Source organism: Saccostrea echinata, unplaced genomic scaffold (assembly GCF_033153115.1).
Source record: "Saccostrea echinata isolate AGI-Se365-2 ecotype Australia unplaced genomic scaffold, CSIRO_AGI_Sech_v1 ptg000042l, whole genome shotgun sequence".
NCBI lineage: Eukaryota > Metazoa > Mollusca > Bivalvia > Ostreida > Ostreidae > Saccostrea > Saccostrea echinata.
In genome coordinates this window covers 4,357,368-4,384,693 of record NW_026889791.1, presented here as the reverse complement: position 1 = coordinate 4,384,693, position 27,326 = coordinate 4,357,368, and the positions used below count along the sequence as shown (strand labels likewise).

At 33.6% G+C, this 27,326-nt stretch overlaps 3 protein-coding genes across 6 annotated transcripts in view; 1 reads left to right on the top strand and 2 right to left on the bottom strand.

Annotated features, from left to right (window-relative positions):
• Positions 1-27,326, bottom strand: part of LOC133201198 (transmembrane protein 127-like) — a 66,400-nt gene that overhangs the window by 12,450 nt on the left and 26,624 nt on the right. The window lies entirely within an intron of this gene.
• Positions 1,211-18,942, top strand: LOC133201090 (mediator of RNA polymerase II transcription subunit 28-like). The gene is made up of 4 exons (XM_061336888.1): positions 1,211-1,285; positions 17,092-17,158; positions 17,969-18,081; positions 18,395-18,942. Exons 1-4 carry the CDS (start codon positions 1,223-1,225, stop codon positions 18,818-18,820), a joined length of 669 nt encoding a protein of 222 aa, XP_061192872.1. The 5' UTR covers positions 1,211-1,222; the 3' UTR covers positions 18,821-18,942.
• LOC133201196 (dedicator of cytokinesis protein 1-like) overlaps positions 21,338-27,326 on the bottom strand; it is a 65,951-nt gene continuing 59,962 nt past the window's right edge. For 2 of the 4 annotated variants that reach the window (XM_061336984.1, XM_061336985.1), the window contains one exon: positions 25,535-26,502. In XM_061336984.1, coding sequence (XP_061192968.1) covers positions 26,416-26,502 — 87 coding nt within the window. In that variant the 3' untranslated portion in view covers positions 25,535-26,415. Of the gene's footprint in view, positions 21,909-23,776; positions 23,819-25,534; positions 26,503-27,326 lie in introns of those variants that run through there. The other 2 variants (XM_061336987.1, XM_061336986.1) reach the window with 2 other exon arrangements.

Below are 27,326 nucleotides of genomic sequence, written 5' to 3'. Positions count from 1 at the left end.
TGGATGGCACATGTAATAATAAACCATTGGCAAGAATTCATTAAAGAAAAAATAATCCTCTATTTTTTGTTCAATATTTTTTTTTCAGGGGTTATTTTCATGAGGCAGGGGGGTCTGAGTTGTAAACAGGGAAATTTGAAAACTCTGTCAGTTATCAACTACTGACAAAGCTCTTTTTTTTTTTTTTTTTTTTTTTTTGACAACCCATGTCCAACAACTGAAGTGTCCGATTGTAATAGTGATAGTTTAATGATGTTTATTTATTATGATATTCAAATCTATAATTTATTAAATAAACATTAATGAAGATGAAACAAAATCAAAAACATATATCTGTGTGTCAATATTGACTAAACTGATAATTTGTAAGTCAATTAATATTGATAAAATAATTTGAAATATTTCATCAAATAAAATAAACCACTGAATCTCTAAATCGAATATAAACTAATTGAAACGCAATAAACAATCAAATAAAACTTTAGCTCCACCCTTGGTACTACCTGTGCACTTGTACACCTGTAATAAGGTACAAGACGTGATATTTTAAATAGTTTAGTTTAAACCATACGTGTATTTGAAAATTAAAGTTTTAAGCTGAAAATATAGGCAAGTAATGAGGAAAATAAAAAAGGGGGATTCAGAAACAAGTCATAAAACTAATACTAATCCGTTTCCTTATTCATTGTGTTACTTTGGAACAGTTTATTACGAAAACTGAATACTGGCTACTATCTAAACTCGTCATGTTTTTGTTTACTAGATATTATGTTAGAACACGGGGATGTCAGTATATTAAGGCGATCGGAGTTCGGCTCTAAGTTGAACGATAGGTACCGCTTGCATTAAAAAAAAAATAAATAAAAAAATCACAGAGGTTGTGTATTTTGTATTTTTTACGTTTTTCTATGTTTGCATAATTGCTAGGAAAGTAACAAGAAATGTTAACACTGACACTGAACAACCGAAAGATAAGAATTATGCATAAAAATATGAAATTTGATCGGGATCGAAACAATGTCTTGAACTGCTAAAAGTCTTGAAATAAACAGAAACATATGTATTATAATTATTTGAGAAGATGTTGTGGAGTATTTATTATATACAAATAAATATTCATCAAAATTACTTTTTAACAAGTATCAGTGATAATTTTTAAAAGCGCCTTATTTTTTTATTTATTTATTTATTTTATTTCATGGTTTTTAGTAAGACCATCAAGATGGCGGCTGTGAAAGACTCACAGAACCCTCATCTTATTGATGAGTTAGAGGGATCATTTTTGGTAAATGTAAACATGATAAAATCTACTTTAAGAAACGACAGCCCATTTCAGAACAGTTTCTAGAGTGTCATCGATAAACGCTGTCAGAGACTTCTGATGACATGTTATGGCTAACAGGTTTAATGTTAGAGAGGTTGGGACCAATTTTTATTTGGCTATAAATATCAGAAATAAGCATCAAGATACTATAAAGGAATAACTTTTTGTTAACAAGTTTTTCTGTATGCCCACTTTAGGAGGTTGATCCCTCGGAAAATCCTTAAATTCTTGGGGAAAAATCTAACAAACTGTATAGGGTTGCAGAAAAACTTGCTCAGTTCCGGCACAATCTCTTGATTTAGCTATATAGCTTTATTAAGCTATTCAAAATAGCTTGATTTAGCTATTTTATCACATCTTTTTCCTAAATGTGTTATTTTCTCAGCATGCACAAAAAGTTGCACCTTAGTGCAGTGATAATATTCAACCTTGAACTCTTCTGAAAATACTGTGTGTAAAAATCAGTCATCAAATTGCATCTCCTTAAGAGACTTTGTACTCAATGTTCTTAAAGTTTTGGGGCTATATAAAGCAATTGATACAGTTACTTCTTCAATGAAATTCTAAAAGAGGCCAATTACGGTCAACAAGGTAATTGATTGGTAATAATTCAGTACAATGAGAAGCAATCATACTTATCCACGCCTCAACGCACACAAGGTAGTGTACAGTTACCCAAACAATGGAAATTCATCTTTTGCTGAAAAGAATTCAAATGCTGTAATGTTAGAACTATCTTTGATTTTGCTTGTTTTCTTGATAACCCATGGTACATATATGAATAGTCAAATAAATGCGACTTTTTGTCTATTTCTTACAAAAAACATTTTTCTGAAAAACTGCATATAAATAGCTTTATCAAGCTATTTTGAATAGCTTAATAAAGCTATATAGCTATTTCATGCTATATAGCTAAATCAAGAGATTGTGCTGGACCTGTTGCTTGCCCAAGTTATCCCTTTTTAAAGGTATTTTGATGCAGATTTATGATATTTATAGCCAAAATATTTTTTTTTCATTTTTTGCACTATAAATTTATATCCCTTTTGGGATATTATATCCATAACTGGCTATTACGAGGGGTGATCAAAAAGTTCGCAAACTATCTCTATATTTACAAAACCACAATTCAGATCAGAATGAAATTTGGCACACATATAGTCATACACATGTTCTATAAATAACATATGTTAAATAATGTTTTGCTCCATGTTTGTGACATCAATGTGAAAATGACGTCAATATGTAGGTCACTTGTGACAAAAAATGGTTGACTCAGTTGTACTCGAGCAACGAACTGCTGTAAAGTTTAACGTATATCTTGGAAATTCCTTTACAGTAGAATATGATAATTTGTACAAGGTTTATGAAGACAAAAGACTTACCAGAAGTTCAATCATTAAGTGGATTGATTGTTTAAGTAAAGACAGGGAAATGGTTAAAAATGATGTTTGTTCTGTTGCCCAGCGAAAGCAAGCCGGGGAAAAGATGTGTCCTTAGTTGAGCAATTTGTTATGAAACATCGTCAAGTTACAATTAGAAAAATGGTTGTATATCTTAACCCTTTGTGTGCGGGGACCCAATATATTGGGTCTGACGTCACAAATGCTTGCGTGCGGGAACCCAATATATTGGGTCTGAGTTTGCAAGTAGCGCTTCATCATATAAAACGTCATATAAGGCCATATAAATTTAAAATTTAGATTCTCATCCTAATTTGCTAAAAAATTGGGGCGGGTGGGCGGATTTTATTTTTTATTTTTTATAATTGAAAGTATCAACAAAACATTCGTACACGTAAATTTAACATATGTTAATGCCAATATGAATAGATTTTATTGTTTTCATATTCTTTTAAATATCTACAGAAGATTCTTGTTATAGAAAATTAAAAATATATATAACGTTAGTTTTATTAACAAATTATCAAGTACACGGATACGGCTCACGCCAAACAAAATGAGGTGCTGATCCTAATAAATTGCATATGCATGTTTTCTCATCGACCTTTTCCCAAATACCTTATAGTTTTACCAACAACTCCTGTTCTATGTGATATACAGATATCACAGATTTACACTGTCCTGATACATTCAATCGTTCTTGAGACTTGACATGTTCGACATTAAAATATATCATATTTGCAAAACAGGATTGTGTAAATCTGTAAAATATTCTACTGAAAAGCCTAGGCCTAAACAGTTTTAAGATTTAACATTTCCTTAGCACTATTATTCTCTAAAGTCTTTGGACGATGTTTTATTTTTTTTTAATGCAAAATCACATACAACTGGAGATCGTTATTTAAAACTTGAGTCTTGACCATGTGTATTTTCTTCGTCTGTTTTTACTTGGTTAAAATCTCTTTAAAAACTTGCCCATGCCAGTGATGGTATCTAGATGTGTTTATATGTTATTTTTGCTTTTCTGCCTTCTCTCTACTGACAAATTATCTTTTCCTTACATATTTAAACTGCTTTTATTGCCGATTTTTCTCCATTCTTCACATAGTTTTTTTGGCTATAAATAGCGCCACGCGACTTTTAATACACACGGGAGATAACTCTTAAATTTTGACCCAGATTCTTGCTGAATAAAAATACATGAAAATAATACGTTTGGCACCCAAAAAGCAAAATAAAAAACAACGGGGCGGGGCACGGAACGACTTTACTTTACCGGTCCCCAGAAAAACGCGCTAAAATATAGTGTCGCCGTAGGCGACTTCAATATATATGAGATCGCGTGAGCGATCGAAAAAAATAAAAAATATGAGATTTTAAGCCTTTTTGACCCCACATTCGAATTCTACGGTTAAAAGTTTAGTTTAAAACTTCGTTTATAAACGAAGTTTTTAACCTCGTTTTCTGAAAAAAAGTAATAAATGTTGTTTATTCAGTGAAAAGGAGACAAAAAAATAATTGTGAACGAAGCGCGTGCGGCGCATGCTTAGTGCCGTTTCTTTCGTACTTAGCCATTTTTTTCATGTAAACAAACCAACGAGATGTCGTTGAAGCTGAATTAAGATCTTGCAAAAAATACAGATGCAACTGAATTTCTTAATTAATCTAAAAGAACAAGACACTAACCCTAATCTCTCGGATGGTATGCGAGGACTAACCCAAATCTCCCAGGCGGATGCTAGACCATGCTAGACTAACCCATGTGCGAGGACTAACCCTAATCTCTCGGATATATGCGAGACTAACCCTAATCAGTCGAAAACTTATGCAAGGACTAACCCTAATCTTTCAGGTGGGTGCAAGACTAACCCTAACCAGTCGAAAAATGTGCAAAACCAACCCTAATCAGTTGAGTGACGTAAATCTTACGTCATAGTGCAATGAGCGCGCGGATCTTGCGGATCTGGGGACCGGTAAAGTAAAGTCTACCCCGGGGCACTTTGAGAGGGGCGGGCGGGGATGAGAATCTAAAGATTAATTTTACCTGGCCTAAAACCGTATAGATAAGTAATTAATTGTTTAAAATGTATTTTAATGTATTATACAACTACAATACAATAAAAATAGGTAATAAAGATATGAAAATATGTGAATTGTTCGTGAAATATTGATTTAAAGTGAAGTTGTTGGCTTTTGTTACGATGAAAGTCAGTCCGCTATTTTTGGAAACGGGAAAAACGCGCCTGTAATGAATATCAACTGACTTGCTCTCATACGTAGAAAAATGGAGAAAAAAATCCAAAAGATAGTAAGATACCAATAATTCTAATAGATTTTTGTTTAGAGACAAAAAATTATTTAAAAATTATCGATATTCTAGCAGAAATATCTGCCCAACTTGACTTGACCTTAACCTTTGAAAATTCTTCCTGTAAAAACGAAAGTAGATTGCACATGCTACTAAGAGCACTAAAAATGCTCTACAATGTTTTATATTTTGGACATACGGTGGTTATTAAATGTTTATTTAGTAAGTAGATATTTTGTAAGTAGACATACCTTACCCTGTCTACATTTAAACACGAATGCACGAGATTTAAACTAGCAAGCCACAGACGTTTTTCCCCGTGGCTGTACATGTTTACCATAAACATGATAAATCGGGATTGTTTTGAAATCAAATAGTTTGCAAAAAATTTCTTTGAACACCTTGTAAATTAATAAAATTCTTTTTTTTCTGTCAGCAAAAAAAAAAAAAAATAATAATAATAATAAATAAATAAAATAATAATAATAAATAATAGATAAATAAATAAATGTAAAAAAAAAAATAATTCTATCATCTTGTGATCCATTTCAAAATAGTTTTCACCTGATAAAAGTGATAAATGTGGAAGTCAATGCTTGGCCATAAACATACCTTCCTATGATACTAGTAACTACATGACTGCAGTAATAAGTAAATAAAAGAGTATTTCCAGAAACATATTTTTGTGATCAAGCAATATTAAAACTATAAACTACCAGGTACTCATTGACAATATGAATTTTGTAAGACAGTCATGAAGTCGTCTGTGGCCCTTTCTTCCCAGAATTTTTGGTTTAAAGCTACTTGGCATTGCATCTTAATTTTGCTTACTCATGAACATTAACCCCCACGAATTAAAATGACTTTACAGTATTTGATAACAACTCAAATTTCTTGCACAAAATTTAAAGATAAACTTGATGTTTTCCAGTATGTCTTCACATGTAAGCTAGTTCTTTACACTAGAACTAAAGTCTAATAAAAAAAAAATCACAAGTAATGAGAAAAAAATATAAGTGAATCAGAAATGATGCAGTGATGCCTTTGATCACTTACAAAAAAATGATTAAAATTGTGATGAAAAGAATGCTGGACAAATATCACTGTCTTGAACTTTTAAGTGCCTATTTTCCTCGAAGTGATTGTCATAGGGGCAGACTGTGGTCTTTGATTATTTTATTTCGGTAAACAAACAAGATAGGATTTCACTGATGAGGCTTAAGAAATACTGTCTTTTCTTTCCCAACATTTAATACCATAATTAATCTTTATCGTAAACCGTGTAAAACTTTAGTAAAATTTGCTCATATTTTGAATACCCAGTATACAATTATGATTTTGAAGGTGAAACAGTTTACATCTAATTCCAGGGATTTAGAAACTAAGAACATGCTCATCTAAACTTCAGTGTATATGTCTTTGGAAAAAAAAAAACAAGCTCAATTGACAAAACATGTTAGATATTCTTGAAATGGTATTATCTTTCCTTCTCTTTCACATAAGGAGGACTAACGGTAAATAGAATCATAACTTAGAATAGTCACTAAATATATTTCAAAACCCAAGACTGTTAAAGGGATCTTTGGTGTCTTGGGAGTTGGAATACTTCAAAACATTTACTTAGTATCGTAGTTGCATGGACCTTAATTTATAATACCAAGTGAACAAAAAGGTATCCTTAGTTATTCTTAATAGCATCTTTCCATGTCAAACCATACATTACCAAAGTGGCATCCCCTTTTTCTTTAAAATAGACTTTTCCCACAAATAAAGCACGGGGATTTTAATTCCAAGACTGTTTGCCTTTCCCCCCACTTTTTATAATTTTTTTTTATTGAAATGAGGTGTCATCTTTGTCTATGGAAATACCTCTTTACCTTAAAAATTAAGACAGCATTCGACTCCATCCCAATGCAGATCATATCACTTCCATTATGCACACAAAAACACTTCCATTATGCACACAAAGAGTAGACACTTCCATTATGCACACAAGAACAAACTAATTCCCCCCCCCCCCCCCCCCCCACACAAGCACTTTAAACACTTAGTGTTTATATATTATTATCACTTGTAGGAATAGGACTTGTAGGAATAGGAAGGAGATCATACAAAGTCTTTTAAGGAAATTCCACCCTCCTGTGATGTCATAAGTTTTAATAAAAACTGTTATTAATTTTAATTCATACCCAACAAAAAAATATCTTTCAAAAGAATATTTTTCAATGGGTGTGATGAAAAATATTGTAAAGTAAAAGAGTTAAAAGAAATGAATATTTTCCTTATGTAATCAATTATTTAATCCTTAAAAAATGTTGCTAAGGGCAGTAAATCCTGCTGATGTATTTTCATTCAGGCATTTTCTATATTGTACTTCTAGTGTAAAATGGTTTCCCTGATATTCACAATTCAAACATATTTATAAAGTAACAATTATTTTGGAACTTTCAGCATCAGAATTATGTATCTGAACCAGTTTTTACATAGTTTTAACAATACTGTTTACTAAAATGTACGATTTTTTTATGCTGACATATACTTCTTATTTATGTATGTCTTGTCTTAAAAGATATGGCAACCTATACATTTTTGGTGATTATTTATTAATTTAAACTATATTCAGTGAAAATTAATGCAGTTTTTAGGTCACCTGAGTCACTCAGGTGACCTATTGCTATCCGTTTTTGTCGTGCGTCATCCGTCGTCCATCGTGCGTTAACATTTAAACATTTTCAGCTTCTTCTCTGAAACCACTCAACCAATTTCAACCAATTTTGGCATATAGCATCTGTGGATGAAGGGGGACAAAAATTTTGAATTTCATGGTCCCTGCCCCCCTGGGGCCTGAGGGGTGGGGCTAAAACCACCAAAATTAATGCAATCTTTAAAAATGTTTTTCTTTTATCCTGGACATCAAGCAGTCAAACTGTTGACATGATTGTAATAAGCATTGAGCCCTCTACCAAAATTGTGAAATTCATGGCCCCAGGGTCAGGGGTTCTGGTGCTAGGGTGGGGCTATATAGATCATATAGTGAAAGTGCATTATTTCTTTGAAAATATTCTTCTCTACTCCTGGGTATTATTGAAACAAATTGAATACATAGTTATGATTAGCAAGAGTGACTCTACCAAAATTGTAAAATTCATGGCCCCAGGGTCAGGGGTTCTGGTGCTAGGGTGGGGCTATATAGATCATATAGTGAAAGTGCATTATTTCTTTAAAAATCTTCTTCTCAACTCCTGGGTATTATTGAAACAAATTGAATACATTGTTATGATAAGTAAGAGTGACTCTACCAAAATTGTGAAATTCATGGCCCCAGGGTCAGGGGTTCTGGTGCTAGGGTGGGGCTATACAGATCATATAGTGAAAGTGCATTATTTCTTTAATAATCTTTTTCTCAACTCCTGGGTATTATTGAAACAAATTGAATACATTGTTATGATAAGCAAGGGTGACTCTACCAAAATTGTAAAATTCATGGCCCCAGGGTCAGGGGTTCTGGTGCTAGGGTGGGGCTATACAGATCATATAGTGAAATTGCATTATTTCTTTGAAAATCTTCTTCTCTACTCCTGCGTGTTATTTAAACAAATTGAATACATAGTTATGATAAGCAAGAGTGACTCTACCAAAATTTTGAAATTCATGGCCCCAGGGTCAGGGGTTCTGGTGCTAGGGTGGGGCTATATAGATCATATAGTGAAATTGCATTATTTCTTTGAAAATCTTCTTCTCAACTCCTGGGTATTATTGTAACGAATTAAATACATAGTTATGATAAGCAAGGATGCCTCTTCCAAAATTGTGAATTTCATGGCCCCTGGATCAGGGGTTCTGGTGTTAGGGTGGGGCTCTATTTATTATGCCCCGCCATGAATATGGCCGGGGCATATAGTGTTTGTCATGCCCGTCTTCTGTCCTTCCATCTGTCCTTCCGTCACACTTTGCGTTTAGCTCTGTTCAAAGCTCAGTTTCAAAGAAACTATCCAAGATATTTTTATCAAACTTCATGTGCTGATAGATATTGATGAGAGCTATGCAACTGCATCAACATTTTTTGACCTTGACCTTCAGTGAAAATTAATGCAGTTTTTAGGTCACCTGAGTCACTCAGGTGACCTATTGCTATCCGTTTTTGTTTGACCTTGACCTCACTTTTCTTAAATTAGTGTTTAGCTCAGTTTTAAAGATACCATTCAAGATAGTGTAATCAAACTTCTTATTTTGATACATACTGATGTAAGCTATTCAACGCATCAACATTTTTTGACCTTGACCTTTCTTTTGACCTTGACCTCACTTTTCTTAAATTAGTGTGTAGCTCAGTTTTAAAGATACCATTCAAGATAGTGTAATCAAACTTCATATGTTGATACATACTGATGTAAGTTATTCAACTGCATCAACATTTTTTGACCTTGACCTTTCTTTTGACCTTGACCTCACTTTTCTTAAATTAGTGTGTAGCTCAGTTTTAATGAAACCATTCAAGATATTTTTAGCAAACTTCATATGCTGATACATACTGATGAGAGCTATTCAACTGCATCAATATTTTTTACCTTGACCTTTCCTTTGACCTTGACCTCACTTTTCTTAAATAAGTTTTTAGCTCAGTTTTAAAGATACCATTCAAGATAATGTTATCAAACTTCATATGCTGATACATACTGATGAGAGTTATTCAACTGCATCAACATTTTTTTACCTTGACCTTTCCTTTGACCTTGACCTCACTTTTCCTGAAATTAGTGTCAAACTTTGTATGCTGATACATACTGATGAGAGCTATTCAACTGCATCAATATTACTTTGACCTTCCCTTTGACCTTGACCTCACTTTTCTTAAATTAGTGTTTAGCTCAGTTTTAAAACCATTCATAATATTTTTATCAAATTTCATATGCTAATACTTACTGATGTAACCTTTTCAACTGCATAAACAATTTTTGACCTTGACCTTTCATTTGACCTTGACCTCACTTTTCTTAAATTTGTGTCAAACTTCATATGCTGATACATACTAATGTAAGCTATTCAACTGCATCAGTATTTTTTCACCTTGACCTTTCCTTTGACCTCACTTTTCTCAATTTGTGTTAAAATGTTGCATTACTAATATACTCTCGGCGGGGCATTCATGTCCTATGGACATATTTCTAGTTATATAGTGAAAATGCATTAATGCTTTACAAATCTTCTTCTCTGCTCCTTGGTATTATTTAAACAAATTAAGTACATTGTTATGATAAGCAAGGATGCCTCTTCCAAAATTGTGAAATTCATGGCCCCAGGGACAGGAGTTCTGGTGCTGGGGTGGGGCCATATAGATCCTATAGTGAAGGTGAATTATTTCTTTAAAACTCTTCTTCTCTGCCCCTGGGTATTACAAACTAAGTACATTGTTATGATATGCAAGGATGCCTCTTCCAAAATTGTGAATTTCATGGCCTCAGGGTCAAGGGTTCTGGTGAAAAAGGGGGGGGGGGCTCTATTGATTATATAGCGAAAAAGCAAAATTTCTCTGAAAATATTCTTTTCTGCTTCTGGTTAAAAAGCAAAGAAGCTAGTGTATAGTTATGATGAGCAAGAGTGCTTCTTCCAGAGTAGTGAATTGCATGACCCCTGGGTTAGATGTGCTGGTGTAAGGGTGGGGCTCTTGATAATATAGTGAAAATGCATTAATTCTATTAAATAATCCTGTCTGCTCCTCAGTGTTAAGCAGATAAACAAAGTGATTACTTACGATGTGCAAACTTCTGGTCCCAGGGTGAGAGGCTCTGGTGTTTCTCGATGGGGAAGGGGGGGGGGGCTCTATTGATAATATAGTGAATCTGTAGTAAAAATGCATTATTTCTTTAAAAATCTTCTCTGCACCTGGGCATATCAGAGGCAAAATGAGTAAAAGTTTTAATAAGGAAGGGTATTTTTACCAGATATTTGAACATCTGGACCATTTAGTCAAGTGTTCTGGTCCTATCTAGGGCACTATTAATTCGTAATCTACTGAGAGGAGTTATTCCCCTTTGCCATTTACTTTTGATAATTAATCACTGTAAATAATGTACTTGAAAGGTTAATAGAATAAGAGAATTATGCAAGGATTTTTATTGTATAATACAAAAAGTACTTTCATAGTTTAATGATCAGGTAGACTTGTAAGTAGTAGATGAATAAAAATGAGACAAAAATAACTTGTCTTATTAAATGTTCATCAAAGATCAAGAGAGGCCAATGTAAGAGATTTCAACAAGGAATTAAGATAGCACAGAAGCAGTGATAGTTTGTTAATTTACTGTATGGTGATAGTGTTAAATGGGGAACAGATTAGAACCTAATTTATGAACTGCTAATGAATGCTAGACTAATTATTTTTTTGATCCTGATCACTCTATTTTTCTTGCTTTTGGGCAACAAAGCTTCACCTTTCAGTTCATTTTATACTCTATGGATCCTCTAAATTGTTGTATTATACTCAGGTGACCGTTAAGGCCCTTGGGCCTCTTGTTCTATTTTGAACCCATAAATTCGTGAGGGTGGAAATACCTTAAATGAGGAGTTTGTGAATAGTTTGGTTGCTTGTACATCATTAAAACACTATATAGCCTGGGTGACAGGTGGATTTGTATTTCTCAAACTCAATGTTTATTTTCACCTATCAATAATACATCATATGACCTGTAGTTTACAAGTATATAGAGCCCAAGAACCCTCAAGAATTACATTACATCCCTCATTGACACTGTGCTTCAATCTCTAAGGATCTGACTCCCTTGTCATTCATTCATGCATGTATCGATCATCTCTAAAATATCCCTGTTTAAAGATATTCCATCCATTATTCTCTTTCACTAAATATCAGTTTCATAAAGAATACTCTGCCATGCATTCATATAAAGCATTTTAGAGTAGAAAAACTAGGTTTTACCAAGAGAATATTTTATAATTCCAAGAGAAATTTTCAAAAAATACAAATACCTGAGCAGTTATTGATCAACAAAGATTGCAATGAGGTCTCCAAAGATAAGCTAATTTTTAAGTATAAAAATTTAAATACTTAGAATAAGATTACAAACAAATGCCCTGGTGAAAAAATGTATTTCATCATTAGGAATAATATTTAAATAGAATTTTGTGGAAACAAATAGATATATATTTTAAAATTTATTTTTTATTGAATCAAGACATTCAAGGACAGGTCAAAATAAAAAATAGGAGCTCATTCAATTCTTGCTTATAATTGTGATAAAACATTACTTATCGATTGTGCATTAATGCACTGAAAACATTGAAATGTATCAAAACTGATATTCATCAGTGACCACAACAAAGTAATTTCGGCATATTTATAAAGTTGAAGATATTGTAAATGACTGTTAAAGGTGCTTAAATATCTTTAACATAAATTCTAGTTGATGTGTTAGCAATTTATGTTAGCAATCATTGTTGCCAGCTAGGAATAAAACTTCCAAAATAAATGCCCATTTCTTAAAGAGTAGGGAGTATTAAGTGGGGGGGGGGGGGGGGGGTGTTGATGAATCTTAACTAATACTATACAAGCAATATTGGAGAAATGCATCCTCCTCTATAAAAGCACAGTAGAAAGATTTTTACAGGTACAAGAATAATAGACTATAATTGGGGCTATAAGATACAATTTCGTTATCGGTGTACCAAATTTGAACCAAGATTTCCTGACCCGAAGACTACATATTCCTTAACTGGGAATCAAATTTTCTTATATGGTTGCTAATACTGCTAAAAAGATCACTGGATTTGGATTTACAGGCTAACTGGAATTTTATAATTATGCTCTTTTTGGATATAAACTGAAAACGTTGTATTATGTGTAATTCAGTATTCACTTAAAGATATTCCTTATTCAGATAAGTATACAATGACTTTCCACAACATATTTATGACATTGAATTATTGACTAATTTTTATATGTATATAATATTAAATTAAAAATTCGGATTTGAAGCAAATGATTTATTTTTAATCAAAGCAACATTTTTTTCTGAACATTATAAGTTAAAAAAAACCCTCAAGAATCATTGTTTTTGTATATTTTTGAAAAATTTGTTACCATGGCAACATCAAATATAAGAAATTTTAGAAAAAACTTTATCAATTAAGAAAACACAATATTTGCTTCATATTTGCCAAATTTTATGCAAATTGGTTGTCAAAATTTTAAGATAATTGCATTCAAGTAAGCCAATGTGACAATTTTGTCAATATTCCAAAACAACTCAGTACTGAGGCTACCATTCACTTAAAACAAGTCAGCACACAAAGGGTTAACAATAATATAATTATCAAATCTCTAAAATATCGTTTACTTTAGACTTTAAACATATGAGATATGATAAAAAAAAGACGCCCATACTTTATCCACATTGGGTAAACGACTCTCCCGAGACAGAGGACTCAGGTTGTGATGGATCACCATACTAATTGTGGGAAGGGATATCCTTATCCATCCGTCCTATTGCTGAGATTTGGCCATTTCTGACAGATAGACTGTTTTTGTTATAAAAATAACTTGCATTGTAAGAAATACATTGTATAAGACTCAGAAAAATCTTTAAGCTTCTCTGAACAGATTGCTTCGGAGTATGTCACGTGACTGCCTGGATCACGTGATTCATGCTTGGGCAGAACAATGGCAGATGTGCATTAAAATCAAAGAGGACTACTTTAAAAAATAATAGACACTGAAACTTCATTTTATTTCTTTTAAAGAAGTAATTCAGTTAGTTCGCAAACTTTTTGATCACCCCTCGTATATCCCATTTGGGCGATTGGTCCCAACCTGTTAACTGGTTAGTTTAAAAAGGACATTATTGTCTTGATTGTAAGTAGCTTACATGAGCAAGCTCAAGAGAGCTTTTCTAATAACATTTTGTCCTCTGTTTGTTAACTTTTCACATTTTCGAATTCTTCTCAAGAACCACTGGGTCAGTTTCAAGTACTTTCAACCAAACTTGCCACAAAGCAGCTAAGCCTTGGGTGAAGGGGATTCAAGTTTGTTCAAATCAAAGATTAAGGACCATGCATTCTTTCAACAGGAGATAATTTAAAATTAGTGAACATTTAGTGACATCTTTTAAAAATCTTCTTTTCAAGAACCACTAAGCCAGAAAAGTTGAAACTTGTGTGAAAGTTTCATTACATAGTGTAGATCTTCAAAATAAGCATCTGTGTCAGTGATTCAAAAATACATACTGTTGAGGTGTTGAAATCAGCATTTTTAAATTCATTCCAGGTATACTGTTTTCATATCATTTGCTTTGAAATAGCATCGCCATGATAATATTTTAATCAAATACAAATACACAAGCATAAGTTTGTCACAATCAAATTTGAAATTTGAGAGTGTAGCAATTAATCTGTCTGGGGCTTTATTTAATATATCTTCCTAATAGTTTTCATTTGTAAGTGACAATAATTATGTAAAATGCATTTTAAAACCTTTTCAGAACAGTTGATATGCAATTATTAATTATACCCCCGCTCCAAAGGAGAGGGGGATATACTGTTTTACCCTTGTGTGTCTGTCTGTCTGTCTGTGTGTATGTCTGTCTGTCTGTCCGTAACAAATTTTGGTCGCAGTTTTCTCAGCAACTACTCATTGCAGATGCTTGAAATTTTAGCACAATCTTTGTTTAGGTATGCCATATGGTGGGATTCATTTTTGCACGAATTCGATGACAACTTCCTGTTTATCCGTGCGTCTGTCCGTAGCATACATAACAAATTTTGGTTGTAGTTTTCTCAGCAACTACTCATGACAGATGCTTGAAATTTTAGCACAATCTTTGTTTAGGCATGCCATATGGTGGGATTCATTTTTGTACGAATCTGATGTCAACTTCCTGTTTATCCATGAATCTGTCTGTACCATACATAACAAACTTTGGTAGCAGTTTTCTCAGCAACAACTCATGGCAGATGCTTGAAATTTTAGCACAATCTTTGTTTAGGCATGCCATATGGTGGGATTCATTTTTGTACGAATCTGATGTCAACTTCCTGTTTATCCGTGAATCTGTCTGTACCATACATAACAAATTTTGGTCGTAGTTTTCTCAGCAACTACTCATGGCAGATGCTTGAAATTTTAGCACAATCTTTGTTTAGGTATGCCATATGGTGGGATTCATTTTTGCACGAATTCGATGTCAACTTCCTGTTTATCCGTGCGTCTGTCCGTAGCATACATAACAAATTTTGGTTGTAGTTTTCTCAGCAACTACTCATGACAGATGCTTGAAATTTTAGCACAATCTTTGTTTAGGCATGCCATATGGTGGGATTCATTTTTGTACGAATCTGATGTCAACTTCCTGTTTATCCATGAATCTGTCTGTACCATACATAACAAACTTTGGTAGCAGTTTTCTCAGCAACAACTCATGGCAGATGCTTGAAATTTTAGCACAATCTTTGTTTAGGCATGCCATATGGTGGGATTCATTTTTGTACGAATCTGATGTCAACTTCCTGTTTATCCGTGAATCTGTCTGTACCATACATAACAAATTTTGGTTGTAGTTTTCTCAGCAACTACTCATGGCAGATGCTTGAAATTTTAGCACAATCTTTGTTTAGGTATGCCATATGGTGGGATTCATTTTTGCACGAATTCGATGTCAACTTCCTGTTTATCCGTGCGTCTGTCCGTAGCATACATAACAAATTTTGGTTGTAGTTTTCTCAGCAACTACTCATGACAGATGCTTGAAATTTTAGCACAATCTTTGTTTAGGCATGCCATATGGTGGGATTCATTTTTGTACGAATCTGATGTCAACTTCCTGTTTATCCATGAATCTGTCTGTACCATACATAACAAACTTTGGTAGCAGTTTTCTTAGCAACTACTCATGGCAGATGCTTGAAATTTTAGCACAATCTTTGTTTAGGCATGCCATATGGTGGGATTCATTTTTGTACGAATCTGATGTCAACTTCCTGTTTATCCATGAATCTGTCTGTACCATACATAACAAATTTTGGTCGTAGTTTTCTCAGCAACTACTCATGGCAGATGCTTGAAATTTTAGCACAATCTTTGTTTAGGCATGCCATATGGTGGGATTCATTTTTGTACGAATCTGATGTCAACTTCCTGTTTATCCGTGAATCTGTCTGTACCATACATATTCATTTTTGTACGAATCTGATGTCAACTTCCTGTTTATCCGTGAATCTGTCTGTACCATACATAACAAATTTTGGTCGTAGTTTTCTCAGCAACTACTCATGGCAGATGCTTGAAATTTTAGCACAATATTTGTTTAGGCATGCCATATAATGGGATTCATTTTTTACAAATCCGACGTCAATTTCTTGTATATCACTGTGTTTGTCCATAACTGAATTGTGTATTCACATCAGAGCGGGGTATTATTAGTGAGCATTGGCTCACAGACTTCTTGTTCTCACTGACCTTTAAAATCGCTTAAAATAATCTTACTGACATACTGGAGTATAAAAATATTGATAAAGACCTAAACTTGTTTTGATTTAAAAAAAAAAATGATTTTGGAATTGATTCAGCATATCTTGAGGAGTATACAGCATTTGGGAATGAAATTTACTGGGATTTAGTGTAGATTGTTCCATTCCAAGCTTAAAATACTCTTTGTTTGCTTTGGTAGGAAGGTAATTCTTTTTTTTCTTTGAAAAAAAAAAAGTTTTAGTGGAGCTTTTATTAGTCAGATAACAGATCTCAGGGATCTACAAACAGTGCTGAAAAGTTTATGCACCTGCACACAACTCAAGACTTTAGAATTCGACCTTCTTTAAAAAAAAAAAAAAATTACATTGGCCATAACTTTTGAATGGTTGGTGCTAGGGCTTTCACATTTCTCATGCTATTCCATGGGACAAGACCTCCCCTTAGGTATCAACAATTTTACCTTTTGACCATGACTTTGGAGTTTGACTTGCATTTGTAATTTTGGAAACTTAACTGTGGCCATGAGCTGTCATACGGGGGAATCATATTTTCATTTTAAATTACTTGATTTTTGTTGTAGAGTTGCATGGAAAGTTTGACATCTCAGGAATATTTCAATGTCCAAGACTTAGAAGAAATCAAAACAGGTAATGAATTTAATTTACCGGTTTATCATATGTGTAGACTGTAGTAAATATTGTACTCTGGCTAAGTTTTGGTGTAGACTGTAGTAAATATTGTACTCTGGCTAAGTTTTGGTGTAGACTGTAGTAAATATTGTACTCTGGCTAAGTTTTGGTGTAGACTGTAGTTAATATTGTACTCTGGCTAAGTTTTGGTGTAGACTGTAGTAAATATTGTACTCTGGCTAAGTTTTGGAGCAACAATGTTCCTTTATTGCTTTAATTTTTATTTTAATAAAAACTGGTATTAAGAACAGTGGCCATATACACTATGCAATACACCCTATTACAAATAAATTGTTTAAACATGTTCTTCCTTTTTTCAATCAAAAGAAAGAATTATTAGTTTTCAGAGAAAATAAAAGCTTTGAAATGAGAAATGTTCCAAATTAAGTGTATTTTATCTCAAAAACTCTTCAAACAAGTACAATTACGATAAGTCTAGTTATTTTCATGACATTGATTTTGTTCTCTCTCCATTCCAATCAATAAAAATTGAATGTTTATCTTACTTAAGTGTATTAATATTTATTTAAGCTATTCTTCTTTTTTTCACTCTCTGACTAAAATTGCCTCAGTATTTAGGTCCTGATATTACGTTTAGTCAAAAGAATATGATGGTAAAGATAGAAATGTTAAATTTTCATTTTTTTTCTGGAACAATGACTGAATACTCGATCGGAAAGGCAGGCCAGTAGCCGGTTACTAAAAATTGGTCTACTTGACAATCTTGATATATGACATGGAACATGTATAATGTTGCTTTATTTTCAGGAATGGAGTTAAGCTTACAGAAATTTCTGGAACTAGCGAGGCAAACAGAGGCATTCTTTCTTCAAAAACGTTTAATACTTTCAAAACAAAAACCAGAACAGTTTGTAAAAGATGTAAGTACAGTCATGTATTTAACTAATCAGAGCTTTTTTCACTTAGGTTTTAATATATTTATCGTTGAATTATTAGCAAAATTTACATTTAGTGATGCTAAGACCATCCCTAATACCGGTAATGCCAAAATTAGATGGTTGCTAAAATTTCTGTTATTTAGTATATATATACAGAATGCTGAAAAATGATTTACACTTGGTTTTCACTTTTAAAATGTGCAGGTAAGAAATGTTTTAAAGTTTGATGAAAATTTCTTAAGGTGAAATTACGTTTTTCAAATATTTTAGTTAAAACTAAATTTCTTCTTCACAGGAAACAGAAGATTTACGTGCTGAACTTGAAAGGAAAGATATTATGATAAAAAAACATCAGGAACGATTACAGAAATGGCAGACCATGTTAAATTCTGTGAACAAAGGATCTTTTTATACTTCCCCACCACAACAACAAATGTCAGGTCCCACTGGGGGGCAGCAGTATCCCTCCCACTCTGTCCCCCCAGGACCATTCACAGGTGGTGGGGGGATGCCTGGACAAACTCACATGGGCCTGTCCTCTTCTGCAATGTCAGGGGGACAATATTCACAAACTGTACAGCAACAGTCTTCTCATATGATGTTGCCTAGACAGGGATCTACCCCGGGTGTACATCAACAGCAGCCCCCTCCTGCGTATCCTCAGGGACCTCTACAGTTCCTAGAACAAAGCATGTCCAGTATTGGAATGCCACGAACATAGTGTCAAAGCTGTCATTCTGCATATATATATATATACACATACATACTGTTTTTATTTTAAATCATTCTGTAATGAAATGCCACAAACATGGTAATATAGCTGTAATAAAAATATTTGTTCATGTATGATTTATTATTCCTTCACTTCAAGACAGTGATACGTTTTGAATGATCTTGTGGTTTTCAGCCTTTTTTGGTGGGTGGTCAGAGAATGGTCTTGACTCATGCCATGTAAATGATCAACAATAAGACAATGTTGAATTCTGTTTCCTTGAGGCAGAAGTTTTAATGAATATTTTTCTCCCATCTAGTTTTTTGGAGATAATCAAATAAACAGTAGATATTGGTTTGGTGATTTTTACAATTTACAAGATAAACATAACCAATAAATTCTCATAATAAAGCTATATAAATGAAAGAAAATGGGCAAGAAGATGCTTTTTCTAGTGGCTTTAATAGAGTCTCAAATTGCAAAGTCCAGTAATGGCAAATATCTTCTTTTTTCTAAAAGTCATCTGAGTGTCAAAATATGACGATAAATGGTAGATTCAGATTGGGAAAATGGTAGATTCAGATTGGGGCCTGGCCACATGGTTGTAGCTAGAAATCATTTTATTTACACATTAAACTATGCTGAAGTGGTTTTTGGATCCCAACCCATTCGCTGTAGGAGAAGCAGACCCTTAAGACCTCAAAAGATGGTTTTCTGAATCACTTTATGAAACTTGGTTATATATAGCCATCATGCTATTCTGCAATTTTTAGCTCACCCAAGCTGAAGGCTCAAGTAAGCTTTTCTGATCAAAGGGTGTCTGTCTCACATCTGTAAACTTTTCGGCTTCCTCTTGAGAACCACTGGGCCTATTTTAACCAAACTTGCCACAAAGCATCCTTGGGTGAAAGGTCCTTCAAATGAAGGGTCACACCCTCTTTCAAGGGGAGATAATAAAGAATTAGTGAAATTTACCGGCATCTTTTTAAAATCTTCTTCCCAGGAACCAGAAGAGTTGAAACTTTTGTGGAACTTTGAAAGCTTCATATAGTTTAGATTCAGTTGGTGATCAGAGATTTACATAAAAATATATAGCCTTGGGGAGGCGATCTGATGATGATCATAGGGCCATAGTGACTTGGGTGAGCATTGTGGCCCATGGGCCTCTTATCAAAATTTACATAAGGCATGTATGTAGGAGTAAAATCTTTAAAATATTCTTTTCTTTTCAGAATAGCAATGTCATTTTAGTTATATTGATATTGAAGCATTCCCATGTTGTATAAATTCAAATTCAGTTAAATCGTGAGACGCCACCACTTGCTGGTGGAGGGCTGCAAATTTAGACCTATACTCGGCACTCAGGGCCATTGAGCAGTTACGGATCTTTTTCATGCAAGCACCTACTGCGGGAACTCAGTTTATATGGTCTCATCAGAAGGACTGGCCTCCACATCCAGTAGTGGGATTCAAACTTGCGATGTAAGGATCAACTCCTTACATTGCAACTCTAGAGCAAACACTACACTGCACCACGTGGGCAATGATACTTTGTTTTAAATTTGGCTGAAATTGGTCCAGTGGTTCTGGAGAAGAAATTGAAAATATGAAAAAGGTAACAGACAGACAGATGACAAGCAATCAGAAAAACTCGCTTGAACATTGGTTCAAGTGAGCCAGAAAGGATGCGTTTTTGTTCTGGCTATGTATGGATGAACTCTTCTTCAAGACCGTGCAGCTTTACCTAATAGGTGGTAGGTGGTTTGTACATTCAAAATACCTAAACATTAGGATGTTTAGAATGAATTAAAATTGCAGGATATGTGAATATTTTAGGACTGAACAATCCTGTGGATCATTAAAGACAGACTGTACATTTTAACGATGTTTTAGACATTATTGCCTACATTGCTTGGTCTATTAATTTTTTTTGATACATTTTAACTTATCCTTGTATAAACCCTCTGGTGAACCGAGGCGTAGGGAATACTACTTGGCTAATGAAAGAAAATCTAATTATAATTCGATCCTTTACTGTCGCCATAGTGACATAACAAAATACAGCAGCGTAAAGGATCCAATTTTTATTAGATTGATGAAAGAGGTACCTTGAAAAATTGCAGAAAATAAGGATAAAATTGCAGAAAACCAGTATGTTTTGTCGCAGAAAAGCAAGTCGATTCGCAAGAAAATGGAACATGCAGCGTTATATGCTGCAGTCCATTGGTAACTAATCTAGGGTGTGTTCACAATAGTAGGCCAACATTTCATAACAAAAGGCCATATATCTTATCCAGTTTGTATATCATCATAGGTTGATCCTGAATTGATGGTTTTATTTCATTTATTTGTCATTCAGCAGTATTACCCCAGCAAACTTTGTTGCCCACAACCAATCTGATACCCATTTTAGCTAGCCTGCATCATTCAAAAATAAAGAACACAAACACTCTGTAAGCAAAGGCTTATATTTTTATTAAAAATGTAGAAATAATATTTAATGAATTCTTTTGATTAAAACAATTGTTGTTTTGTTTCACATGGATAAGTTAGATATAGAATACCGAGTATAAAATACTTAGGTCTTTTAGTTTGAGTTGGTAGTTGATAAATAATGAATAGTTCATAAGCTGACAGCTTCTAAGACGCCACTTTAGTATTATAAAATATGTACGAGAGGGTTCCCAGAAATCTGTAAACATCCATATAAAGTTACCGGTACAACAGAATGTTTCTATCCTAGATTTTAAGATTTTCTGAGAACCTCTCATCGTCATCACAAGAAATAATTAAAATACATATTTAAAAAAAAACTCTTCTCCATCTCCTGGACCCACGGTACTAATCTCCATGTACATGTAGAATTAAGTTGGGGGTGGGGTGATGGGTTATGGTGTGTTAAAGCATACAACAGTATTACTAAGTAATTCTTTAAAATTAGGTATGGATCAGACCTTAGGAAGTAGTCCAATTAGCTTCAATATTTCCAGTCTTCACTATATATAATTATATAGGAACACAAAACATATAATCCTTTTTCCAAAAATCACAAAAAGGCATGTCCAATTGAGGTTTGCTGTCAAGTTTTGTTGTAAATCTGGAAAAAAAAAAACCGAGAAAAAAAGTGCAATCAAATTTACAACTTTGAACCTTTGACTTGTACCTTATGTTCCTTATCTCTCTATGTTTTTATCTTGAGAATACTTTTTGAAATGATATTGACTGATATGCATGTCATCAATTAATAATCTCTACAAACAAGTTCTGGGAGGATCTCATATAACTACATTTATCTTTCTGAGTGTCTGTCTTTACTTCATTTTCTGAATTGCTTTGTGATTAAGAAACATTATTTAGACTTGGCATAGATTGTGTGTGTGTGTGTGTGCAATTATTTAAAGATTTATATAAACCGTAATACGTGGATATCAAGCAAATACACGCATGCGCAGGGAATACATTCTTATTTCACTGAGAAAATGGCTTCCTTGTTTTCATTAGAAATTCCTTGAAATTGGAAACGTAGGTACATGTACCATATTATTGATACAAAAAGTTCCAGAAAGTAACCCCCCCCCCCCAAAAAAAAAAAAAAAAAAAACAAAACGAAAAAAAACAAAAAACACCCCCCCCCCCCCCTCCAAAAAAAAAAAACAAAACAAAAAAACAACTACGCAACAAAACAAACAAAAATAAAACCAAATATTAAATCCAAACATAGGTAATCAGAGATTACAGAGCTCACCTCAATGGATGTTGTCTTTAAGTAAGGCAAAGTCCCACACTAAACTAATAATCTATGAGTGTGCATCCCTAGATGCAACATTTATGCAATTTTGGTCTGATTGGGCTTGCAGTTACTTGGGAATATACTTATCTGAAAACTTAAAATTAGTCACTCATCCAGAAAATGTAAGTCAAATCCAGCATCCAAAGCAAGTTTGAGATTGTTCGTCCCTTGATGCATCATCCATGCAAGTTTGGTCCAGATAGGCCTTATAGTTACTTGGAAACGAGATCTGCTCCAAAAACTTTAACCTGGTCACTCATCCGGAAAATGTAGGTCAGATACAGCATCTGAAGCAAGTCCATTAGTGTGCATCCTTAGATGTATCATCCATGCACGTTTAGTCAACATAGGGTTTATAGTTACTTGGAAATGACATCTGCTCCAAAAACTTTAACCTGGTCACTCATCCGGAAAATGTAGGTGAGATCCAGCATCCGAAGCAAGTTCAGTAGTGTGCATCCTTAGATGTATCATTTATGCAAGTTTGGTCAATATAGGGCTTATAGTTACTTAGAAATGAGATCTACTCCAAAGACTTTAACCTAGTCACTCATCCGGAAAATGTAGGTCAGATCCAGCATCAGAAGCAAGTTCAGTAGTTTGCATCCTTAGATGTATCATCCTTGCAAGTTTGGTCAATATAGGGCTTATAGTTACTTGGAAATGAGACCTGCTCCAAAAACTTTAACCTGCTCCAAAAACATTAACCTGGTCATTCTTTAGCTGAAATTGCAGCATCTGTGAACCTTGACTGGTACAATGAAACACACTAGAAGCATCCTCCATGCATCTCTGACTAATATAGGCCATAGAAGTACTTGAAAAGAAAACTGCTCCAAAAACCTTAACCTGGGACGCCAACACCAAGGGTATTACATAAGCTCCCCCAACTTCGTTGAGGTGAGCTAAAAACTAGATAGCCGACCTCAGATTGTGGAATATTTACCTTCCTCTTTTTTTCATTCTTCAATCAATTTTAAAAATATTGAGGTATACGCTTGCATTGGAAAAAGGGAAGGAATATTAGTATTATGTTGAATAACTGTACATACAGGTCAGTGAATATTGAAACAAAAAGCCTAGAAGTTATTTTTCTATAAAAAAGATAACTTTTTTAATACTGGATAATTGGTAAGATATATAATAAATATCGTTTCCTGAATATTATATTGCTTAATTACCTGAAAACTTGATCATGGAAAGAGGAAAATCCTTGACTACAATAAAACAGGATTTCAAAACAAGAGATGCATAAGACCAGGAACGTATATGTATGTCCCTGATAAAACACAATTTTCTGCATTATGATGATATCTTAAGGTATTCAATGGATATCTTAATTAAGGTATTTGATGTATAATGAAGGGATATTAGATAATTTTGAATCAGTTTAAAAACTAATTAAGTAATTATGTATTGTCAAATAATGATGTGTAACAGGAAAGGAGAAAATGTATGGCTAGACCGTGAATCGAACCTGGGACCCCTGCATCACTAGTCAGGTGCTCTACCAACTGAGCTACCCAGGCCGATATTCACAGCCCAAACCATTACAGATGAAAGTGAAATGAACCAAATTCACATGACTGGAAACTTAAAAGTCAGCCATTTTGCACCTTTTTTAGAAGTCATTTGCCTTTGATGAAAATAAGAAAATTTCAATTTTTCTTAAATTATCTGCAGTAAACGATTTATTTTATTTCATATTTTAATAAAGAAGGAGTCTGTGCATTTTTAAAATAAAAAACTCAATTATTAATTTTTTTTTAACGATATCTTAGCTAGAACATGCTCTCCCCACAGATTTCAATGTGAAATTGAAGGTGCAATTAATGAGACCAAACCAAAAAAAAAAAAAAGAAAGACAAAATTGTGTTAATTCCTATAGTGGAATGTGTTTATTTGATAACACCTTTAAAATGACCTTTAAACCTTCAGCTTTTCTGGACCAGTGTTTCTTCAGAAGAGGAATTTTTAATGACCCCCCCCCCCATTTTTGTCTTTTCTTGATTATCTCCCTTTGTAAGGGGACTTGCTAAAGAAAATATATAGGGCTTTCACATTTCTGTGACAAGTCCTGTTTTTTTTACCTCATGACCTTAAAGTTTGACCTACTTTTCAGAAATTTCTTTGCTAATAACTTTTGAAAGAGAGAGAAAAAGCTTTCATATTTCACACATTTTACCTGTGATCAGACTATGATTTTTGACTTCATGACCTTGACATTTGACTTACTTTTCAAAAATTTTAACTTGGCACCTGAAGAGATGGAGCTTTCATATTTTTACTTGTACTTCACCTGTGATGGGGCCTTTTTGAGTGTAATATGATTTTAAACCTAAAGACCTTAATTGAACTACTTTTCAAAAATTAAAACTTGGTTGTAACATTTGCACCAGAAGTGATAGAAGTTTCCTATTTTTTCACAGGAGCCTTACCTGTGACCTTTTTGAATGTACTATATTTGACTCCTTGACTTAAGACCTTGAAGTTTGACTTTCATAAACTTCTTGGTCATAACTTTTGCATCAGAACATACTGCTTCAAAAAGATATACCGTTAACTTTTCTTTGCATGATGGACAGATAAGGGCAGTTACAATATGCTATAAATCACTGCACCCCAACCAATAAGACAGGGGAGACAATTCTCTGAACTTGTTTTCTTTGTTACTGAACAATACCTCGAGAAGTCTGAGGCAAAAGACGCTGCCATGGAATCCAGATAAACACTAGATTTTCCATCTAGTGTCTCTTAATGATTTTTTTCTTTGATGAATGAAATACTACACATCTACTAAGAGCATGTTTGTGCATGTTTACACACCATGCATTGCTTGATGACTCATTATTAAAATCTTACAAAAAATAGTACTCCAACCCAACCCCCCACCCTCCAAGAAAAATCTTTTTATTCCTGAAGAATACCAGAAATGAATTTCTTTCACATGTTTATTCATATCAAGTGCTTCAGATGCCAAGCAAATACACATAATTTGCTTGTATTGGAAATATAAAAACATACAAAGATTATGTAAAAATGTCATCTAACAATAATTCAAGAGTTCACCTCTAAAGAAGTTCCCTCTATAACCTGAGGTCTGCTAACTGCATACAGATGTGAGTGAACTTATCATCATATTCTATAGACTTTCATTTATATATCAATGTTTTATCATATCCCATGTTTAAGAATTCTTATTAACATATACAAGTATGCAAGAAATTGTTTGACAAGAAAGATTATTGCATGCAGTTTTGCTGGTTCCAATATTAAAGCATAAGAAGCCATCAATATTATTTATCTCCAGAATAAAGACCATCTGAATACAGAGATGGTCATATATTAAAATATATATAATAAAATATAGAAAAATGGGATATATGTGGTACCCCTTAATTCAATGTGAACTTTAAAACATAATGTAGCTCTAAAGATGGTTTTATTTGATAGTTTTCATATTATATATTTGGTAGCATTTACATTATATATATACATACATATGTACATTCATTGACATGCTTTAAAAATGTAATATACAAACTGATGTACAGCGTAAATACCTTTAATGTCTCTCTCTCTCATACTCTCTCTCTTACTCTTTCCCTCTCTCTCTCTCTCTTACATACTTCTTTCCAGCACCATTTTGTTCAGGATCATTCCAGCAAGCTGTTATATAACCCCAATGAGAATAGTTGCCAGTGGTAATAATGAACTTCATGAAGACAGCAGAGTATATATATATACCAGTTCACAGCTTCATCCATGCAACAGCTGAGAGGATTAATACAGAAGAATTCAGAGAAGGGAAATGTCAGGTCAGAGATGCTTGTTTTAGTGTGTATTTTTTTGGCACAGGTGGTGGTGTTCCATTAATCTCTGCAGGCAGAGGTGGAACAGGCTGAAAAAGTCAACAGAGATTGTCATGCATCAGACAGGCAGAGATACAGTATATACCAGATACACAAGTGTATGACAAGGGCATATGATATACCCATAAAGGAATGTATATTGAAGCATTTCTTTTATAAATAATTGTGGCAACTGTGATCCTAGCCTTTTTGTCCCAACGCTAAATGATGATACATGTGATATTTCGTCCTTCGATATCGAAGATGACCATAAATTTCCTTATTAGAGTTATGTTTATGCTTCTGACCTACTCTAATACAGCAATAACATTTTGCATTAAGCTACATCAACTTGTACTGGCCTTGATGAAACTAAGCCTGACTATGTGCAAAACAAGATCTGTACATGATTTAACATCAAAGTAAATTTAAAATTCCCTGGTTATATAATCTCAAAATGAGGTCAATGTGACCTACATGTATCTTTGGGTCACGATCTCCCTCCCTTAAATTTATGAACACAATAGAATATAGCCCTTCAGTGAACATGCATTCAAATAATATATTTGTGCAGAATAATAAGCATTCAAAAGATTGCAGGTTGAAGTAGTTATTTCACAAGTTTTGTAGATGAGTAAAATCTAAAACCAGATTGATGTTTACTGAGAAATTCTCATGAGCATGGCACACCAAACACGCTCGCATTTAAAATGTCAAAAAGTAAAGATGGAAATTATTTATATCTCTCTTCAGTGTTTCCTACTCAAACTGCTTATTATTTCTTCATTTACAGCATATTTTCCTTAATTTGTGTAACCTATTTGTGTCTGATACATTATTATTGCCTGTTAATCTCAAACTTATCCTCTCAATG